A 19,530-nucleotide genomic window follows, 5' to 3' on the forward strand; every position below is an offset into this window, starting at 1 on the left:
ATTTTGCTCTTTCTACTATTTTTCTTTGGGCACAGTTTAATGTCTCATTATTTCATTCTTTCTAGACACAGGATAAATTATAAATTTATAATACATATTTTTAAATAAAAAATAATTCAAGTTTCCTCTTTTTAGGTTAACTTTCTCTTTCCGAATAGGAAAGGATGCTTTATATTTATTCATGTCACATATTAATTATCCCAGGTGTTTGCATTTTAAGTTGTCTTCAGGCTCAGTGCTATCAATTAAATTATTGCTAATTGTTTAAATTAGGTAACTTCAAGCACTGTGATATAAAAATATTCTGTCTTTGTAAAATTTAAAGTAGTGTGAATTCCTTCAAATTAGTGATGCATTAAGAGTTGCATAATCTCAAAGCTAGCAAAAGTGGCACGTGGCAGTGTCCTTTTTCAGGATTAGTCTTGAGTTCTGTAAGCTTTAAATTGTGATGTGTCTCTAGGATAGTTCTCATATAAAATGCCACTATTCTGTATTTTTGAAAGTCTATCTTGGTAAAGAAACTTCTGATAATTGGGAATAGTTGGGGGGAGTGTTGTGGGGGGACTGATATTTATTATCTCTGAAAGCATGCCATTCTCAGAACTGGTATTGAAGGTTAATTAATCTGCTTTAGTTGTTTTGGGGTGCTTGGCCTAGAAAGGTTAGAATAATGCTTAGAAAAGCTTTCCTAAATAGAAAAGCTTTCCTTCTCTTTGTATCCCATGATCATCATCTTTCCTGCTGTCTCCCCTGGCTTTTCATAGCATGATGATCATACAAATGAATGGAAGGTAACTCATAAAAATATATGAAAGGTGACTTTTGTCCTGAGTGGTTGCTGCTTAATGATCCTTTAAGGTGATCTTGGGAAAGATAAGGAAGTAAGAAATCCCTGATTTTTTCTTTGTGTATTGTGTATGAATAGGGGTGCCTATTAAATAGTCTACAGAAAAAAAAGTGGGTTCTGAAAATGCTGCTAGAGAACTAATAGTAAAAAACTGTAAGAAATACTAGATTGTCATTTATGCCTTGTATTGAGGCAAAATAGGTGGTATTTAAAACAACAATTAAATCTTTTTTTAAAGATTTATTATTTTATTTATTTTTATTTTTTTAAAAGATTTTTATTTATTTATTTGGCAGAGAGAGACACAGCCAGAGAGGGAACACAAGCAGGGGGAGTGGGAGAGGGAGAAGCAGGCTTCCCGCCGAGCAGGGAGCCTGATGTGGGGCTTGATCCTAGGACCCTGAGATCATGACCTGAGCTGAAGGCAGACGCTTAACGACTGAGCCACCCAGGTGCCCCTAAGATTTATTATTTTAGAGACAGAGTGTGCATGTGATGGGGACAGAGAGAGAGGGAGAGAGAGCATGTCACGCAGACTCTCTGCTGAGTATGGAGCCTGACTCTGAGATCATGACCTGAGCTGAAATCAAGAGTTGGTTGCTTAACCTCCTGAGCCGCCCAGGCACCCCTATATTAGGCTTTTCAGTCTAATCCGCACCTTAACTAAGGTAGAGAATGCTTGGTTACTGATCCAAGGTGGAAATTTTGGTTAGAATTAAGCATTTTTAGTCTAGTCTTCTGTATGCACAGATCTGTCTTTATTCTTGAGAAACATTAGTTTTAAATCAGAAGGGGGAAAGGTGCCCGGGTGGCTCAAGTCTGCCTTTCAGCTCAGGTCATGATCCGGAGTCCCGGGATGGAGCCCCACATCGGGCTCCAGCCCCACAAGGGGCTCTCTGCTCAGCAGGGAGCCTGCTTCTCCCTCTGCCCCTCACCCCACTCATGCTCTCTCATTCTCTTCTCTCTCTCTCTCTCTCTCTCAAATAAAAGTCTTAAAAAAAAAACTGGAGGTGGGAATATAAGAAAATACAAGAAATGACTTAGAAGAATAATATCAGATTGTGTCAAATCAATTGGTAGACTCCATTTGTTTTTTATTTGTTTGGTTTTTTAAATTTTATATTTAAATTCCAGTTAGCATACAGGGCAATATTAGTTTCAGGTCTACTAGTAGATTCCATTTGAATGCTAGGATTCTCTGGGCTACAGATTGGTATAAAATATGCCTTAAGTTCACTAGAGAGTTGATAGAAAATGTTTGCTTGCAAGTAACATTAGATTTCAGAAAAAAAAGATCATGAAGGGTGATCAGGAAGGCTTCCAGAAGAAAAGTCTTGAACTGATCTTTGAAAGATAAGATTTGGATTGACAGAAGAGGACATTTCAAATAGGGCAGATTTAAGAGAAAAATCATTGCAGGTAGAAGTAAGTTTGGCATAAATTGGGTAGATAAAAAATCAGTTTGCCTGGGATAGAGGATCTTATATGCAAGTAATTGGGAGGGAGATTGGGATTGCTAACAGTCAAGCCTGGTATCTGGCCTGATGTGAAGGTTTTCACTAGGGAGTACAAAATGAATATGGAAGATTAATCTGACCATGTTTTTTTTTTTCCCTCCTTTTCTCTGCCCTGCCAGTTTTACTGTTTATTTACTGATTTTTTTTGTCCTAAAGATCACTTTGTTGTTGTTATTATTATTATTTTTAGTGTTTACAAAGTACAAAAATCATCATTCTCAGAGAAGTCTTCAGTGTTTCTTTGAGATTTTGGGATCATAGATTAACTTGCTCTTTGAAATTTGTTTGTGGCACTTATCACGTTAATGTGTCAGTGTGCTAGGGCAACTTTCTGTAACTGTGGACTTTATACAAGGTACTGAGCATTGAGTTCTTAGTATGTAGAAGAAATAGCAACAATGGAAACAATATTTTAATTTTTTAATTATATTATAGTGTACTTCAGTTCTTTCTCCCCCCTTTCGTTTTATCTCAGGTCAACAGGACATACTGCTGTGGCACCTACCGAGCAGGTCCCATGCGGCAGATAAGTCTTGTTGGAGCAGTAGATGAAGAAGTTGGTGATTATTTCCCAGAGTTCCTTGATATGTTAGAAGAATCACCATTTCTGAAAGTGAGTGTTAATTCCAATTATTAAAGTTCTGATCATTACTTTAGTGGACACTTTCTATTAAGAAGTATTAATATTAAATTAATCTTGTCTATTAAAATTAAATTTTATCCAGTGTTTTGAATAGAAATGTTTAGAAAATTATTGGTTCAGAATAACAGCAATAACAAAATTATTGCTTCAGAATTTTACATATAAATTACTCTCTAATATAGCATTTATTTCTTCATATGCATATACAAAATAAACTTCCTAGAGCTTTCTTTTGATTTGGGGTAGTAGAGAGGTTAACTTGTAAATAGACAAAAAAAAATTTTTTTTTAATGTGACTCATTCATCTGACTTCTAGATGACTTTGCCCTGGGGTACGCTTTCCAGCCTCCGACTCCAGTGTAGGTCCCAGAGTGATGATGGGCCGATCATGTGGGTAAGGCCAGGAGAGCAGATGATCCCTACAGCAGATATGCCAAAGTCACCCTTCAAAAGACGACGGTAAACATTTATTTTTCCCAAATAAGGAAAAGCACTTTTTTTGGTTGCTTATAAAAATGATTGAGACCTGAGCACAGTTTGAAAACTATTTGTCTAGATTATTTGAAGAGCTATCTTAAGTAAATCTTCAGTGGTCAGTTTCTTAGTCCAGTCTACTCATTACATAGTCATCAGAGTGAGGCATCCTTCTAAAAAAAACAAATTTAATTTTTTCCTATTTTCTTAAAACCTGGGTCCTAACTGCCTGCAAGATTAAAGTCCAAATTCCTTTGTGTGGTTACAAGGATCTTTCATAATCTGGCCCCAACAGTACCTCTAGCTGGATCTGTTTCTAGTCTGTTCCAGCCATGCAGAGTTCAGTTTTCAAACTGTGATCTTTCACAGCTCTGTGCTTTTGTGCTGTTCATTTTACTTAGAATGGCATCCCCTCCCCCATCTTCCTCTCTACCTGACAAACTCTTAATAAATTTTCAAAAAAATAAACTTGGATGTCACTTCCTTTGTGAAGCTTTTCTTTGTTCCCATAGACAATTAATTATTCCCTTCTCTGTGTTCACACATCACTCTGTTCATTAATAACCTTGTTTACATGTTTTTGTTTTTTACTAAATTTTGAGTTCTCAGGACTGACTGTGTTTTATTCTCAATCTTCATGACCCATAGACAGGTGATTAGTAGTGTTTGCTGAATGAAACCAATAATGTATATCTCCTATAGTAATTCATATTGGGCTAACATATTTTGTGTTTCAGACACTTAAAACAAATGTAGATTAATTTATTCTGGTACTCTGAAAAAAATCTCATTTTAATAAGAGTGAAAATGATTTATATTTGCTTAGACTATGGAAGTAACCCCAAATAAGTATCCAGAAGTGAGTTTGTTTATTTATTTATTTTAAAAAGATTTTATTTATTAGAGAGAGCAAGAGAAAGCATGAGCAGGGGAGGGGAGAGGGAGAGCGAGAAGCAAACTCTCCGCTGAGGAGGGAGCCCTATGTGGGGCTTGATCCCAGGACCCTTAGCTTAACCGACTGAGCTACCCAGGCGCCTCCAGAAATGAGTTTTTTTTTTAATTTTTTATTGTTATGTTAATCAACATACATTACATCATTAGTTTTTGATGTAGTGTTCCATGATTCATTGTTTGTGCATAACACCCAGTGCTCCACGCAGAATGTGCCCTCGTTAATACCCATCACCAGGCTAACCCATCCCCCCACCCGCCTCCCCTCTAGAACCCTCAGTTTGTTTTTCAGAGTCCATCGTTTCTCATGGTTCATCTCCCCGTCTGACTTACTCCCCTTCATTCTTCCCCTCCTGCTATCTTCTTCTTTTTCTTTTTTCTTAACATATGTTGCATTATTTGTTTCAGAAGTACAGATCTGTGATTCAACAGTCTTGCACAATTCACAGCGCTCACCATAGCACATACCCTCCCCAATGTCTATCACCCAGCCACCCCATCCCTCCCACCCCCCACCACTCCAGCAACCCTCGGTTTGTTTCCTGAGATTAAGAATTCCTCATATCAGTGAGGTCATATGATACATGTCTTTCTCTGATTGACTTATTTCACTCAGCATAACACCCTCCAGTTCCATCCATGTCGTTACAAATGGCAAGATCTCATTCCATTTGATGGCTGCGTAATATTCCATTGTGTATATATACCACATCTTCTTTATCCATTCATCTGTCAATGGACATCTTGGCTCTTTCCACAGTTTGGCTATTGTGGACATTTCTGCTGTAAACATTGGGGTGCACGTACCCCTTCGGATCCCTACATTTGTATCTTTGTGGTAAATACCCAGTAGTGCAATTGCTGGATCGTATGGTAGCTCTATTTCCAACTGTTTGAGGAACCTCCATACTGTTTTCCAGAGTGGCTGCACCAGCTTGCATTCCCACCAACAGTGTAGGAGGATTCCCCTTTCTCCACATCCCCGCCAGCATCTGTCGTTTCCTGACTTGTTAATTTTAGCCATTCTGACTGGTGTGAGGTGGTATCTCATGGAGGTTTTGATTTGGATTTCCCTGATGCAGAGCGATGTTGAGCATTTCCTCATGTGTCTGTTGGCCATTTGGATGTCTTCTTTGGAAAAATGTCTGTTCATGTCTTCTGCCCATTTCTTGATTGGACTATTTGTTCTTTGGGTGTTGAGTTTGATAAGTTCTTTATAGATTTTGGATACTAGCCCTTTATCTGATATGTCATTTGCAAATATTTTCTCCCATTCTGTCGGTTGTCTTTTGGTTTTGTGGACTGTTTCTTTTGCTGTGCAAAAGCTCTTTATCTTGATGAAATCCCAGTAGTTCATTTTTACCCTTGCTTCCCTTGCCTTTGGCGATGTTTCTAAGAAGAAGGTGCTGCGGCTGAGGTCGAAGAGGTTGCTGCCTGTGTTCTCCTTTAGGATTTTGATGGACTCCTGTCTCACGTTTAGGTCTTTCAACCATTTGGAGTCTATTTTTGTGTGTGGTGTAAGGAAATGGTCCAGTTTCATTCTTCTGCATGTGGCTGTCCAATTTTCCCAACACCATTTATTGAAGAGACTGTCTTTTTTCCATTGGACATTCTTTCCTGCTTTGTCAAAGATGAGTTGACCATAGAGTTGAGGGTCCATTTCTGGGCTCTCGATTCTGTTCCATTGATCTATGTGTCTGTTTTTGTGCCAGTACCATACTGTCTTGATGATGACAGCTTTGTAATAGAGCTGGGAGTCCTGAATTGTGATGCCGCCAGCTTTGCTTTTCTTTCTCAACATTCCTCTGGCTATTCAGGGTCTCTTCTGGTTCCATACAAATTTTAGGATTATTTGTTCCATTTCTTTAAAAAAAGTGGATGGTATTTTGATGGGGATTGCATTGAATGTGTAGATTGCTCTAGGTAGCATTGACATCTTCACAATGTTTGTTCTTCCAATCCATGAGCATGGAACGTTTTTCCATTTCTTTGTGTCTTCTTCAATTTGTTTCATGAGTATTTTATAGTTTTCTGAGTACAGATCCTTTGCCTCTTTGGTTAAATTTATTTCTAGGTATCCTATGGTTTTGGGTGCAGTTGTAAATGGGATCGACTCCTTGATTTGTCTCTCTTCTGTCTTGTTGCTGTGTACGAATGCCACTGATTTCTGTGCATTGATTTTATATCCTGCTACTTTACTGAATTCCTGTATGAGTTGTAGCAGTTTCGGGGTGGAGTCTTTTGGGTTTTCCACATACAGTATCATATCATCTGCAGAGAGTGAGAGTTTGACTTCCTCTTTGCCGATTTGGATGCCTTTGATTTCTTTTTGTTGTCTGATTGCTGTGGCTAGGACTTCTAATACTATGTTGAATAGCAGTGGTGATAGTGGACATCCCTGCCGCGTTCCTGACCTTAGGGGGAAAGCTCTCAGTTTTTCCCCATTGAGAATGATATTCGCTGTAGGTTTTTCATAGATGGCTTATGATATGGAGGTATGTACCCTCTATCCCTATACTCTGAAGAGTTTTGATCAAGAAAGGATGCTGTACTTTGTCAAATGCTTTTTCTGCATCTATTGAGAGGATCATATGATTCTTGTTCTTTCTTTTGTTAATGTATTGTATCATGTTGATTGATTTGCGGATGTTGAACTAGCCTTGCAGCCCAGGGATAAATCCCACTTGGTCATGGTGAATAATCCTTTTAATGTACTGTTGGATCCTGTTGGCTAGTATTTTGGTGAGAATTTTTGCATCCATGTTCATCAAGGATATTGGTCTGTAATTCTCCTTTTTGATGAGGTCTTTGTCTGGTTTTGGGAACAAGGTAATGGTGGCCTCATAAAACGAGTTTGGAAGTTTTCCTTCCATTACTATTTTTTGGAACAGTTTCAGGAGAATAGGTATTAATTCTTTAAATGTTTGGCAGAATTCCCCTGGGAAGCCATCTGGCCCTGGGCTTTTGTTTGTTGGGAGGTTTTTGATGACTGCTTCAATTTCCTTAGTGGTTATAGGTTTGTTAGGTTTTCTATTTCTTCCTGGTTCAATTTTGGTAGTTGATACATCTCTAGGAATGCACCCATTTCTTCCAGGTTATCTAATTTGCTGGCATAGAGTTGCTCATAATATGTTCTTATAATTGTTTGTATTTCTTTGGTGTTGGTTGTGATCTCTCCTCTTTCATTCATGATTTTGTTGATTTGGGTCATTTCTCTTTTCTTTTTGATAAATCTGGCCAGGGGCTTATCAGTCTTGTTAGTTCTTTCAAAGAATCAGCTCCTAGTTTCATTGATCTGTTCTACTGTTCTTTTGGTTTCTATTTCATTGATTTCTGCTCTGATCTTTATTATTTCTCTTCTCCTGCTGGGTTTAGGCTTTATTTGCTGTTCTTTCTCCAGCTCCTTTAGGTGTAGGGTTAGGTTGTGTATTTGAGACCTTTCTTGTTTCTTGAGAAAGGCTTGTATTGCTATATACTTTCCTCTCAGGACTGCCTTTGCTGTATCCCAAAGATTTTGAACAGTTGTGTTTTCATTTTCATTGGTTTCCATGAATTTTTTTAATTCTTCTTTAATTTCCTGGCTGACCCATTCATTCTTTAGCAGGATGCTCTTTAGCCTCCATGTATTTGAGTTCTTTCCGACTTTCCTCTTGTGATTGAGTTCTAGTTTCAAAGCATTGTGGTCTGAAAATATGCAGGGAATAATCCCAATCTTTTGGTACCGATTGAGACCTGATTTGTGACCTAGGATGTGATCAATTCTGGAGAATGTTCCATGGGCACTAGAGAAGAATGTGTATTCCGTTGCTTTGGGATGGAATGTTCTGAATATGTCTGTGAAGTCCATTTGGTCCACTGTGTCATTTAAAGTCTTTATTTCCTTGTTGATCTTTTGCTTAGATGATCTGTCCATTTCAGTCGGGGGTGTTAAAGTCCCCCACTATTATTGTATTGTTGTCAGTGTGTTTCTTCGTTTTTGTTAATAATTGCCTTATATAATTGGCTGCTCCCATGTTAGGGGCATAGATATTTACAATTGTTAGATCTTCTTGTTGGATAGACCCTTTAAGTAGGATATAGTGTCCTTCGTCATCTCTTATTACAGTCTTTGTTTTAAAATCTAATTTGTCTGATATAAGGATTGCCACCCCAGCTTTCTTTTGGTGTCCATTAGCATGGGAAATGGTTTTCCACCCCCTCACTTTCAATGTGGGGGTGTCTTTGGGTCTAAAATGAGCCTCTTGCAGGCAGCATATTGATGGGTCTTGTTTTTTAATCCAATCTGATAGCCTGTGTCTTTTGATTGGGGCATTTAGCCCATTTACATTCAGGGTAACTATTGAAAGATATGAATTTAGTGCCATTGTATTGCCTGTAAGGTGACTGTGACTGTATATTGTCTGTGTTCCTTTCTGATCTTTGCTGCTTTTAGGCTCTCTTTGCTTAGAGGACCCCTTTTAATATTTCTTGGAGGGCTGGTTTCGCGTTTGCAAATTCCTTTAGCTTTTGTTTGTCCTGGAAGCTTTTTATCTCTCCTTCAATTTTCAGTGAGTGCCTAGCTGGATATACTATTCTTGGCTGCAAATTTTTCTCGTTTAGTGCTCTGAAGATACCATGCCAGTCCTTTCTGGCCTGCCAGGTCTCTATGGATAGGTCTGTTGCCAATCTAATATTTCTACCATTGTAGGTTACATATCTCTTCTCCCGAGCTGCTTTCAGGATTTTCTCTTTGTCTCTGAGACTCGTAAGTTTTATTATTAGATGTCGGGGTGTTGACCTATTTTTACTGATTTTGAGAGGGGTTCTCTGTGCCTCCTGGATTTTGATGCCTATTTCCTTCCTCACATTAGGGAAGTTCTCTGCTATTATTTGCTCCAATATACCTTCTGCCTCTCTCTCTCTTTCTTCTTCTTCTGGGATCCCAATTATTCTAATGTTGTTTCGTCTTATCGTATCGCTTATCTCTCGAATTCTGCCCTCGTGATGCTGTAGTTGTTTCTCTTTTTCTCAGCCTCTTTATTTTCCATCATTTGGTCTTCTATATCGCTGATTCTCTCTTCTGCCTCATTTATCCTAGCAGTTAGAGCCTCCATTTTTGATTGCACCCCATTAATAGCTTTTTTGATTTCGACTTGGTTAGATTGTAGTTCTTTTATTTCTCCAGAAAGGGTTTCTCTAATAACTTCCACGCTTTTTTCAAGCCCAGCTAGTATCTTTAAAGTCATGATTCTGAACTCTAGGTCCGACATCGCACTAATGTCCGTATTGAGTAGGTCCCTGGCAGACGGTACTACCTCTCGTTCTTTTTGCTGAGGTGATTTTTTTCATCTTGTCAGTTTGTCCAGCGGAGAATAGATGAGAGAACAAAATGCTAACAGGTTAACAACGTCCCCAGCAAATATACTCTATACAAATCAGAAAAGACCTGAAACCAGGGGAAAAGAAAGGGAAAGAAAGAAAAAAGAAAGAGAAAAAAAAGAAAAAGATAAAAACAAAAACAGAACAATACAGAAAAAAAAACAGAATATGATCAAATATGATCAGGCTAGTGCATAGATCAGTGCCACACACTAGATTTTGGGCGTATTTTGGTCTGTTAGAAAAAAGTGCCTCCTAAAATTTTAAAGGAAGAAAGACATATATATGTACAAAATAAGGGTTGTTACAGTGAAGGGATAGAAGATGAGTGTAAAGATGAAAATTATAAAAGATTTTATAAAAGGAATTGATAAGTTGTTTGAAAAAAGAAGATTTAAAAAAAAAAGAATGTGATCAGGCAGAAGACTAGAACAAAGCCATACACTAGTGATTTAGGGTATATTTTGATCTGTTAGAAGAAACTGTATCTCAGAATTCTAAAGAGACAACAACTTATATATATATGCCAAAAATAAGGGTAACTACTATGAAGGGATAAAATATGACTCTAAAAATGAAAAATAAAAAATGTTTTTTTAAAAAAGGGATTGATAAGATGTTGGTTGAAAAAGGGAAAAAGAAAAATTAAAAAAAAAAGTTAAAAAAATTAACTTTGAAAAACTAATGAATCATGGTAAAAAAAAGCCATGAATTCTATGTGCAGTATTCCCCTAGCGCTGGAGTTCTCCCCTTCTCCTTGATTGGTAAACTTGGTCTTGGCTTGCTGGCTGTTCGAGCTGATCTTCTGGGGGAGGGGTCTGTTGCCGTGGTTCCCAGATGTCTTTGCCGGAGGTGGAATTGCCCCGCCCTTGTCGGTCCGGGCTAAGCAATCTGCTCGGGTTTGCTCTCAGGAGCTTTTGTTCCCTGCAAGCTCTCGGTTCAGCTTTGGAGGACCAGGGTGAAAATGGTGGCCTCCCAATCTCCACCCGGAGGAGCTGAGAACTCGGGGTCCCGCTCCTCAGTGTGCCCCCAGAGAAAAGCAGTCACTCCCATCTCCCTGGTCTCCAGCTGCACTCTGTGCTCACCTGGCCTGTGACCAAGCGTTTCTATCTCTGGCACCCGACCCCGTGTGGAGTCTCCAAACCCAGCAGATCCCTGCGGTGCGTTCCCGCGCCGCTCCTCCCAGGGGAGGAAGGGGAGTCTCCCCGGATCTGCCACTTGTTGGGTCCCTGATGGAGGAGCAGTGGCCTGACTGGGCCGCGGATCACAGTTTATGGCAACCCCAAGCTGAGAGCCCGCGCCTCGGCTCCGTTTCTGCAGCCGGCTTCCTCGCTCTGATAGCTGGGAGCTCTGCCGCACTCAGGCACCCCCCGGTCTTTGTGTGACCCCAAGCGTCCTGAGACTACACTGTCCCACGAGGGTTCCACCCCCCGCTTAGCCACTGGAGCGACATCCCTCAGCAGAGCCGACTAATAAAATTCCGATTTTGTGCTCCGCGGCTCTATCACTTGCCAGAAGCGGTCAACGGAGGCCCCCTCCCCTGCCGTCTATCCTCCCGAATATCGCCTTGGATTCACTTCTCCGCACATCCTACCTTCCAGTAAGTGGTCGCTTCCCTGTTCAGAGAGTTGTTGCTACTCTCTTCTTAGATCGCCTGTTGAGTTCGTAGGTGTTCAGAATGGTTTGATCCCTATTCAGCTGAATTCCTGAGACCAGACGAAAACCAGGTCTCCTCCTCCGCCATCTTGCTCCGCTCCTCCGCCATCTTGCTCCGCTCCTCCAGAAATGAGTTTTAATGGACTAGTCTAGACCTTATCTTAAAGCTTATAGGGGAACGATGCTAAAGCTAAATATGGAATAACCTTAGGTACTTGAGATACTGTATGAAAATACTTTGTAAAAAACTATATATGAATGCAAGGTGATGGTATGGTAGAACCTGGCAGTAAACTACTTCTGCACACTGCTTAGACCATGTCAGTTTTTGTATATCATGATGATGAGTCTGGAAATCCTAAATTCTTAAGTACTGTATACATTGTTTTGTTCTATGATTTTTCGAAAAAGGAAATGAGCATTGTTTGTTTCCTGATTGTTACAAACTTTTAGAAAAATCCGGTAATAGAAAAAAGTAAAAAGAAGGCAAAAAATACCCATAATCCCGCCTATTTAGGCATATTAACCTTTCAAGTTTCAGTCTGTATTATACTCCTAAACTTTGTACACAAATGAACTCATTCTTTACATGATGTTTACTTTAAAACTTGGGTTTTTTTTTAACCCCTTATATGTGTTATATTAAGATGCAGCTATATCATAATTTCTGAATGACTATGTTCTCACTGAATGGTTGTATCAAGATTTACTTAACCAATTCTTTTTTAGTGTAAGTTGCTTCCAATTTTTCAGTGTAAACAGGACTTCGACAAACATGACAGTGGTATGCTGGAACCAGGCTCCCAGGGCCATTATTAGCCTCCCGATGCCACATTGAACGAGGTCACATTAGTTACTTGAAATTGGCCATGTTGGGAGTATTTATACCACAGAAATAAGCAAAGCAGCTACAATCAGCTATCTTCCCCTGAAGCCGGTTTTTAGGAATGTTTAACACATCATTGATTGTGGGTAGCTGGCTGGCTGGCTGGTTGGTAGGTAGGTGGATATATATATCTTTGTGCATATGCATGTTTATTGTCTTAGTAGAAATTTTAAAGGTGCAGAGTATATACACATTTCTAAGTTGATCCAGAAGTGTACCAATTTATACTCCCACCCAAATAGTAAGACAGTACACCCTTTTCCCCATACCCTCCATTAACTTTTTTTTTAAACTTTGTTGATCTGATTGGACAGAGATGTCTCATTTTGATTAGTTCTTCTTTGAGGGGTTTGTATTTCTTCTTTTGTGATTCCCTTTTCATTTTATCCATATGTTTACTAGGCTGTTTTTCATTTAAAATTTCCCTTTTTTTAGGACTATTAACTTTTTTTATTTTGCAAGTTTTCCTGCTCATTTTTTTCTTTCAGCGTCAGTTTTTTCTTTACTCACAGTTTTTGTTTTTTGTTTTTTTTTCTTCCCAGTTTATTTTTCTTTACACACAGATCTATCTTTTCCTCTGAGGTTTCTCTCCTAGTGGCTGACTTAGAAATGCCCTTCTCTCATTGAGTATTACAAAATATTCATCTACATTTTATCCTAGTACTTTTGTGATTTCAGTATTTACATGTTTTACTTACCTGGTATTGATTTCAGGACAGAGGCAGGCATTCATCATTTTTTCCAAGTAATTAGGCAGCTGTACCAACATCATTTACTTAATTTATTTTTTCTCCACTAATCTGAGGGGCTGTCAGATTTTATTGGGGTTAAATATTCTTGAGTGAGGCGTTCAAAAGCAGTTTGAATTAGAGTGAGTAAATCAGAACTTAAACAGTAATGTCATCTTTTTGTGTTAATGAGAACTCTGTATTGCTGAAAATGGTGGAATCAATGTGAGAAGCTCTCTGGTTATCAAGGGCACTGCTAATGAAGATGATCTTTGAATTTATGTACTTTAGAGTTAAATACATGCACAGGGTTTTAAAAAATCAAATGGTACAGTAGGGTTTGTAATGAAAAATCCTAGACACCTTTCCCTCTTTTTTACCAGAGACAAAAGACCATTTCTGTTTTTTAATGCCTTTTGTTTGAAGACTGTGGCAGGAAACTTGTCAATTTCTTGGTATGATAGATAGGGACTCCTTCCTGTTCTCCAAGCAGTTAAATGACCCTTCCTTTACCCTCTTGTTCCCCATTTCAACTTTTTGCCAGCTTTGCTTATACATTGTTGAGGTTAATTCATATTCTGCTTTAAAATTAGGTTTTATATGCTTTATCAATAGGTCTGTTCTACAATTTGAAAGTCAGTAAATGGCATTTATAATATTATGGGAAGGTAAGTTTACTGCAGACCTAACCAGTGGGTTAAAAATTTGTATCCTAAAGTTCCAATGTTATGTTAACGTTCAAAGGGATAACATACAAAAGGATGATTCCTTCCTATATTTCACCTAGGTATTGAAAATCATGCACATTTTAATGAGTTTCATGTTTGGATTGTGCTTTTTTTTTTTTAAAGAAAATTGTTCTATTTTCCCTGCAGTTTCTGATTTACCCCTCTTTTGAAGGGGGGCATATACTTTTCTTGACCATATCCCTAATATTTTGTATTCTTTTTTGCTCCAAATACATTTCTTTCTTGTAGAATCATACTTTCTACCCTATGACTCTGACTTTGGCTTTTTAATTAGTCTTTTTTTTTGAGAATATTGATAGTTACCTTGGATTCTGTGCTTTTATCATATCCTCAATAATCCAGAACTTTAATCATACTCTCTACTAATACATCATTTTTTTTTTTTACCTGGAAATCTTTTGGAGCTCTGTGTTCTCTTCAGTGTGAAAAGCTTTACTTCAGTTACCAACCTAGGACTTCCCACTTAATGCATTTTTACATTAACCTACAGTTTTCTTCTTCCTAGGCTTATTTCCTTCTCTTGCTTTAGCACATTCTCAGGTAATATTCTAACAAAAGGAGGGTATGCTGAGTCATTATATGTCTGAAAAATTTTTTCTCATTAAATAGGATTGATAGTTTAGCTGGATTCCAGAGGATATATTTTCCCTAAATACTTTTAGCATTGCTCCAGTGTCTTCTGGTATGTAATATTGTTTATGAGAAGTCTTAATGCCAGTTTAATTTTGGGGTTTTTTTGTAGGTAATCTTTTTTCTTTTCCTCTCTGAAAGCTTAATTTCACAATAATGTATTTGGGTCTTTCATTTTTTTTTTTTTAATTTATTTATTTGACAGAGAGAGACACAGCGAGAGAGGGAACACAAGCAGGGGGGGCGGGAGAGAGAGAAGCAGGCTTCCCGCTGAGCAGGGAGCCCGATGTGGGGCTCTATCCCAGGACCCTGGGATCATGACCTGAGCTGAAGGCAGACGCTTAATGACAGCCACCCAGGCGCCCCTGGGTCTTTCATTCTTATTCTTATATTTAATCCTTTTTGTTGTTTGGTAGGTCCCTTAAATTTTAAAGATTTGTGTCTCCTTTTCTGGGAATTTTTCTTGCTAAATTGCTTTGGTAATCTCTTCATTTTCACTGTTATTTCTTTCTGAAACCACTGTTGGTTGAGTAATAGACCTCTTTTGATTATTCTCATATTTCCTATTATCTTTTTGCTTTTGATTTTGGGACATTCACTTGATTTTTGTCTTTACCTTTCTTTTGAATTCTTACATTTCAGCATTGTTTATTTTGGTCTTTGTCAGGCTGCTACAGGCTGTCTTCACATAGTTGGTGATTTGTGGTTGACACATTCATATTTAGAAATAAAGCATTGGGCTTATTGAGCGTTCTATGTATATTTTATATTTTAGTGAGGCTTGTCACTAGGTAGGCTTCACTATAGAGTTAATAGGCATAGAACTGGACATTAAAGGGTATGTCCACATGCTGGAGGATTACATTAGTTCTATTGATATGGTAAGTTCAGTGTCTTTAGAGAAGAACACACAAGGTTTTTTTTTGTTTGTTTGTTTTGTTTTTTTTTGCTGAAAGTTTATCAGGATGCTTTTGGCCACAAGCAACAAAAATCTTGATTCAAACTGGTTCATAAAATAAAATGTTATCCCATGTATCAAGAAGTCCAGCAGCTTGGCCCTAGGCACCATATATATATATATATATATATATATATATATATATATATATAGTCAGTGACTCAGTACATTCATCAAAGAATCAGGTTTTTTCCTTTTGTCCACTCTGTCATTCTCTTTGCCTGTGCTTTGTACTCACGATGGCTTTCTTTATGGTTCCTGGATGATGATTACGGTTCTAGGCATCACATGGATCTGGTTATATGCAATAGAAGAAAAAACTGTCTTTTCTGGTACTTCTCTCTCAGGGCTAGGAAACTTCCCAAGTCTCCTTAGCAGATTTCCTCTCATAACTGCTGGCCAGAATCAGTTCATTCCCATTTTTAAATCCGTCACTGGCAAGGGGAATGCACTTACCACAATTTGTCAGGATTCATTAGGACTACTTCTGAAGCTTGTAAATGAGGTCCTTTACAGGGTAGGAGCAGATACCTAATGAGAATCAGAGTTTTGTCAGGGAAATGAATAGGAGAGATGGATGCTGGGGGGGGGTCAGTCATAGTCTTTTCCATGGGGGTAGGTGCCTGACTTCATTTTATCCACAGGGGTGGCAGGTGACTGGCTTATTTGCAGAATTTCACTTTAATTCCCTCTTTCTCAGCCTTACCTGATTTCTATCTATTATCATCATTATACTTGGCCTTTTTTCTCTTTTTCTTTCTCTCTCCTCCTCTCTCCTCTCCTCTTTTCTTTTTCTTTTGTTCTCCCCCTTTGCCTCTTACGCTTCTCTAAGGTCTTTTGGGCAGGCCAGCTGCCTTTTTATTTTTTATTTTTTTCTTTAAATTTTTTATTGTTATGTTAATCACCAGACATTACATCATTAGTTTTTGATGTCGTGTTCCATGATTCATTGTTTGTGCATAACACCCAGTGCTCCATGCAGAATGTGCCCTCTTTAATACCCATCACCAGGCTAACCCATCCCCCACCCCCCTACCCTCTAGAACCCTCAGTTTGTTTCTCAGAGTCCATCGTCTCTCATGGTTCGTCTCCCCCTCCGATTTACTCCCCTTCATTCTTCCCCTCCTGCTATCTTCTTTTTTTTTCCCTTAACATATATTGCATTATTTGTTTCAGAAGTACAGATCTGTGATTCAACAGTCTTGCACAATTCACAGCGCTCACCATAGCACATACCCTCCCCAGTGTCTTTCACCCAGCCACCCTATCCCTCCCACCCCCCCACCACTCCAGCAACCCTCAGTTTGTTTCCTGAGATTAAGAATTCCTCATATCAGTGAGGTCATATGATACATGTCTTTCTCTGATTGACTTATGTCACTCAGCATAATACCCTGCAAATGGCAAGATCTCATTCCATTTGATGGCTGCATAATATTCCATTGTGTTTATATACGACATCTTCTTTATCCATTCATCTGTCGATGGACATCTTGGCTCTTTCCACAGTTTGGCTATTGTGGACATTAGGCCAGCTGCCTTTTTAGTTACCATTCCCTTCATGTGTATTCTAGGCCTGTGGCTTTTTCTGCTCAGTTTATTAGTCTAAGACATTTGTGATCATTTTCCACCTTCCAGAAATTTGTTGATATTGTTAATTAATTCATTTCCTTTGTTGGTTCTTATTCATTCCTTTACTATCTTTAGATTATTAGATTTAGAAATTTTTGAGTACATAAAAAAGCAGAAGAAAATTAATTCTCATGTATTCAGTATCAACAGTTATCACTTCATAACCAGTCTGTTTCATCTGTACTCCCATCCATTCGTGCATCTCCCCTCCCTCACTCCTACCATATTAGTTTGAAGCCTTTTACTCTCATTTTAATGTAGAAGGAGATCAAGTACATGCTCAGGTTTGCCATCTTGAATCAGGTCTAGTAGAATGTTTTGAGAGTTAAGATGACTCAGAGTAAAGAAACATATAGCCTTGAACTTTGAATTGTGTTTTCTGAATTTAGTTTTAGAAAAGTAAATTTTATATATTCCAACACTACACTTGAGCCAGATCAAAGATATAGCTTCTATATTATGACATCCTGAGGGAAGAAGGTAATCATATTAAGCATTACAATATATAATATGTTAAATGCTAATGATCAAAATCATTGAATCCTTATTAGTCCTGGTCTTATTTAAAATTTGATATTTTAGCAGCCTTTTTCACCTTATTGCTGTTAATACTTTCCCCCCCTTTACTTCACAACCAAATCAACTCCAGATCAATGAATGAAATTAAAAATCTCCAGTACCTACCTCGGACCAGTGAACCCCGTGAAGTCCTCTTTGAAGATAGGACAAGAGCTCATGCCGACCATGTAGGTCAGGGGTTTGACTGGCAGAGTACGGCTGCTGTTGGGGTTTTGAAAGCTGTGCAGTTTGGTGAATGGTAAGTTAAGGGAACTCAACTGCAAGGTTGGTTAATGTTGTTTGAGAAAATGTGGACTCAATTTAAAAGGTTGGGGACTAACTTTTTTAGAAATCGTGGTAAAATACTCGTAACATAAAACTAAACTGAAAAATCTTAATCATTTTAAGTGTACATTTCAGTGGTGTTAAGTATATTTACATTGTTGTGAAGCAGATTTAGAAAACTTTATCTTGCAGAACTGTAACTCTATACCCACTTAACAATAACTCCCTTTCTCCTCTCTCCCCAGCGCCTGGTAACCTTCATTGTACTTTCTGTTTCTGTGATTTTGACTACTTTAAATACTTCATATAAGTGGAATCATACAGTAGTTTTTTGTGACTGGCTTATTTTTGTTAGCATAATATCCTCAGGGTTCATCCCTATTGTACCATGTGTTATAATTTCCTTCCTTTTTAAGGCTGAATAGTATTCCATTATATGTATATGGTATATTAGCATTCATTCATCAGTGGACACTTGGGTTGCTTCCACCTTTTGGCTGCTGTGAACAAGTATCTCTTCATGTCTCTGCTTTCAGTTTTTTGGGTATATACCCAGAAGTGGAATTGCTAGATCATTTGATAATTTTATTTTTAATTTTTGGAGGAACTGCTAATACTATTTTCCATAGTGGCTGCACCCCCCCTTTTTTTTAAAGATTTTATTTATTTATTAGACAGAGACAAGAGAGAGGGAACACAAGCACGGGGAGTGGGAGAGGGAGAAGCAGACTTCCTGCTGAGCAGGGAGCCCAGTGTGGGGCTCCATCCCAGGACCCTTCTGAGCTGAAGGCAGACACTTAACAACTGAGCCACCCAGGCGCCCTGTTGCTTCACCCTTTTACATTCAGTTGGAACCCAAAGCTCAGAGCATAGAATTTAGCTTATTTAAAAACTGTTTTGCTTTTCATATTTAAACTTCAGAGCCTTCAATATTACTATAGAGTTTGATCTGACCTTATTTAGAAGTATAGTTCAATCACAGCTCGACAGTAAGTATTTCAAGTACGTCATTCAGCATTTTTTTCCCCCTCACTACTTTGGAAACTGAAGGCGTGGTATTTGTGTGGCTGATACGTTTTCTCTCCCACTTTGTTCTATCCTGATGATGACATTAAAGGGTGGCCTGGAAATGGTGGGGCAGAGTGGTGAGAGGATGCAGATGCAACTAATTTAGAATGAAACTGTTTTTAGTCGTTATTTTGATTTTGTAACAACTAATCTAATTTTCATTTTTTTTTAAAACAGCTTTGTTGGTGTTTTATTTTTAAAGTCTTAATTAAAAAACGTAAATGTACACTCTTGTTTGTAGGAGCTGTGGGTCTATTTCTAGGCTAGTAATAGCATTTTTAGGAATAGAAATGAAATTTGTCATCATTTTCCATTATGAGATGCATGTTCCTAAAATTTGATTTTGTTAATCTTAGGAGTGACCAACCTCGCATAACCAAAGATGTGATTTGTTTTCATGCTGAGGATTTTACTGATGTTGTACAGAGACTTCAGTTAGACCTTCATGAACCTCCGGTTTCCCAGGTAAACTCTTGCTTTTTTATTACCTTTTGAGTGAGATAATAGAAATAAGTGCCTGTTACCCATTTTATTTTGCATTGATCTTATAGTTGGATACATGGGATGGTAAATTTAATTTTATTACTATT

At 38.2% G+C, this 19,530-nt stretch overlaps 1 protein-coding gene across 1 annotated transcript in view; it reads left to right on the forward strand.

The window, feature by feature from the left end:
- The window catches only part of RSBN1 (round spermatid basic protein 1), a 52,975-nt gene that overhangs the window by 28,311 nt on the left and 5,134 nt on the right, over window positions 1-19,530 (forward strand). The window contains exons 3-6 of the mRNA XM_028102058.2: window positions 2,840-2,977; window positions 3,324-3,466; window positions 17,679-17,846; window positions 19,297-19,405. Coding sequence (XP_027957859.1) covers window positions 2,840-2,977; window positions 3,324-3,466; window positions 17,679-17,846; window positions 19,297-19,405 — 558 coding nt within the window. The remainder of the gene's footprint in view (window positions 1-2,839; window positions 2,978-3,323; window positions 3,467-17,678; window positions 17,847-19,296; window positions 19,406-19,530) is intronic.

This window comes from Eumetopias jubatus, unplaced genomic scaffold (genome assembly GCF_037043125.1).
Source record: "Eumetopias jubatus isolate StellerSeaLion01/CBP00866 unplaced genomic scaffold, mEumJub1_p1.0 scaffold_4, whole genome shotgun sequence".
NCBI classification, from domain to species: Eukaryota; Metazoa; Chordata; class Mammalia; order Carnivora; family Otariidae; genus Eumetopias; species Eumetopias jubatus.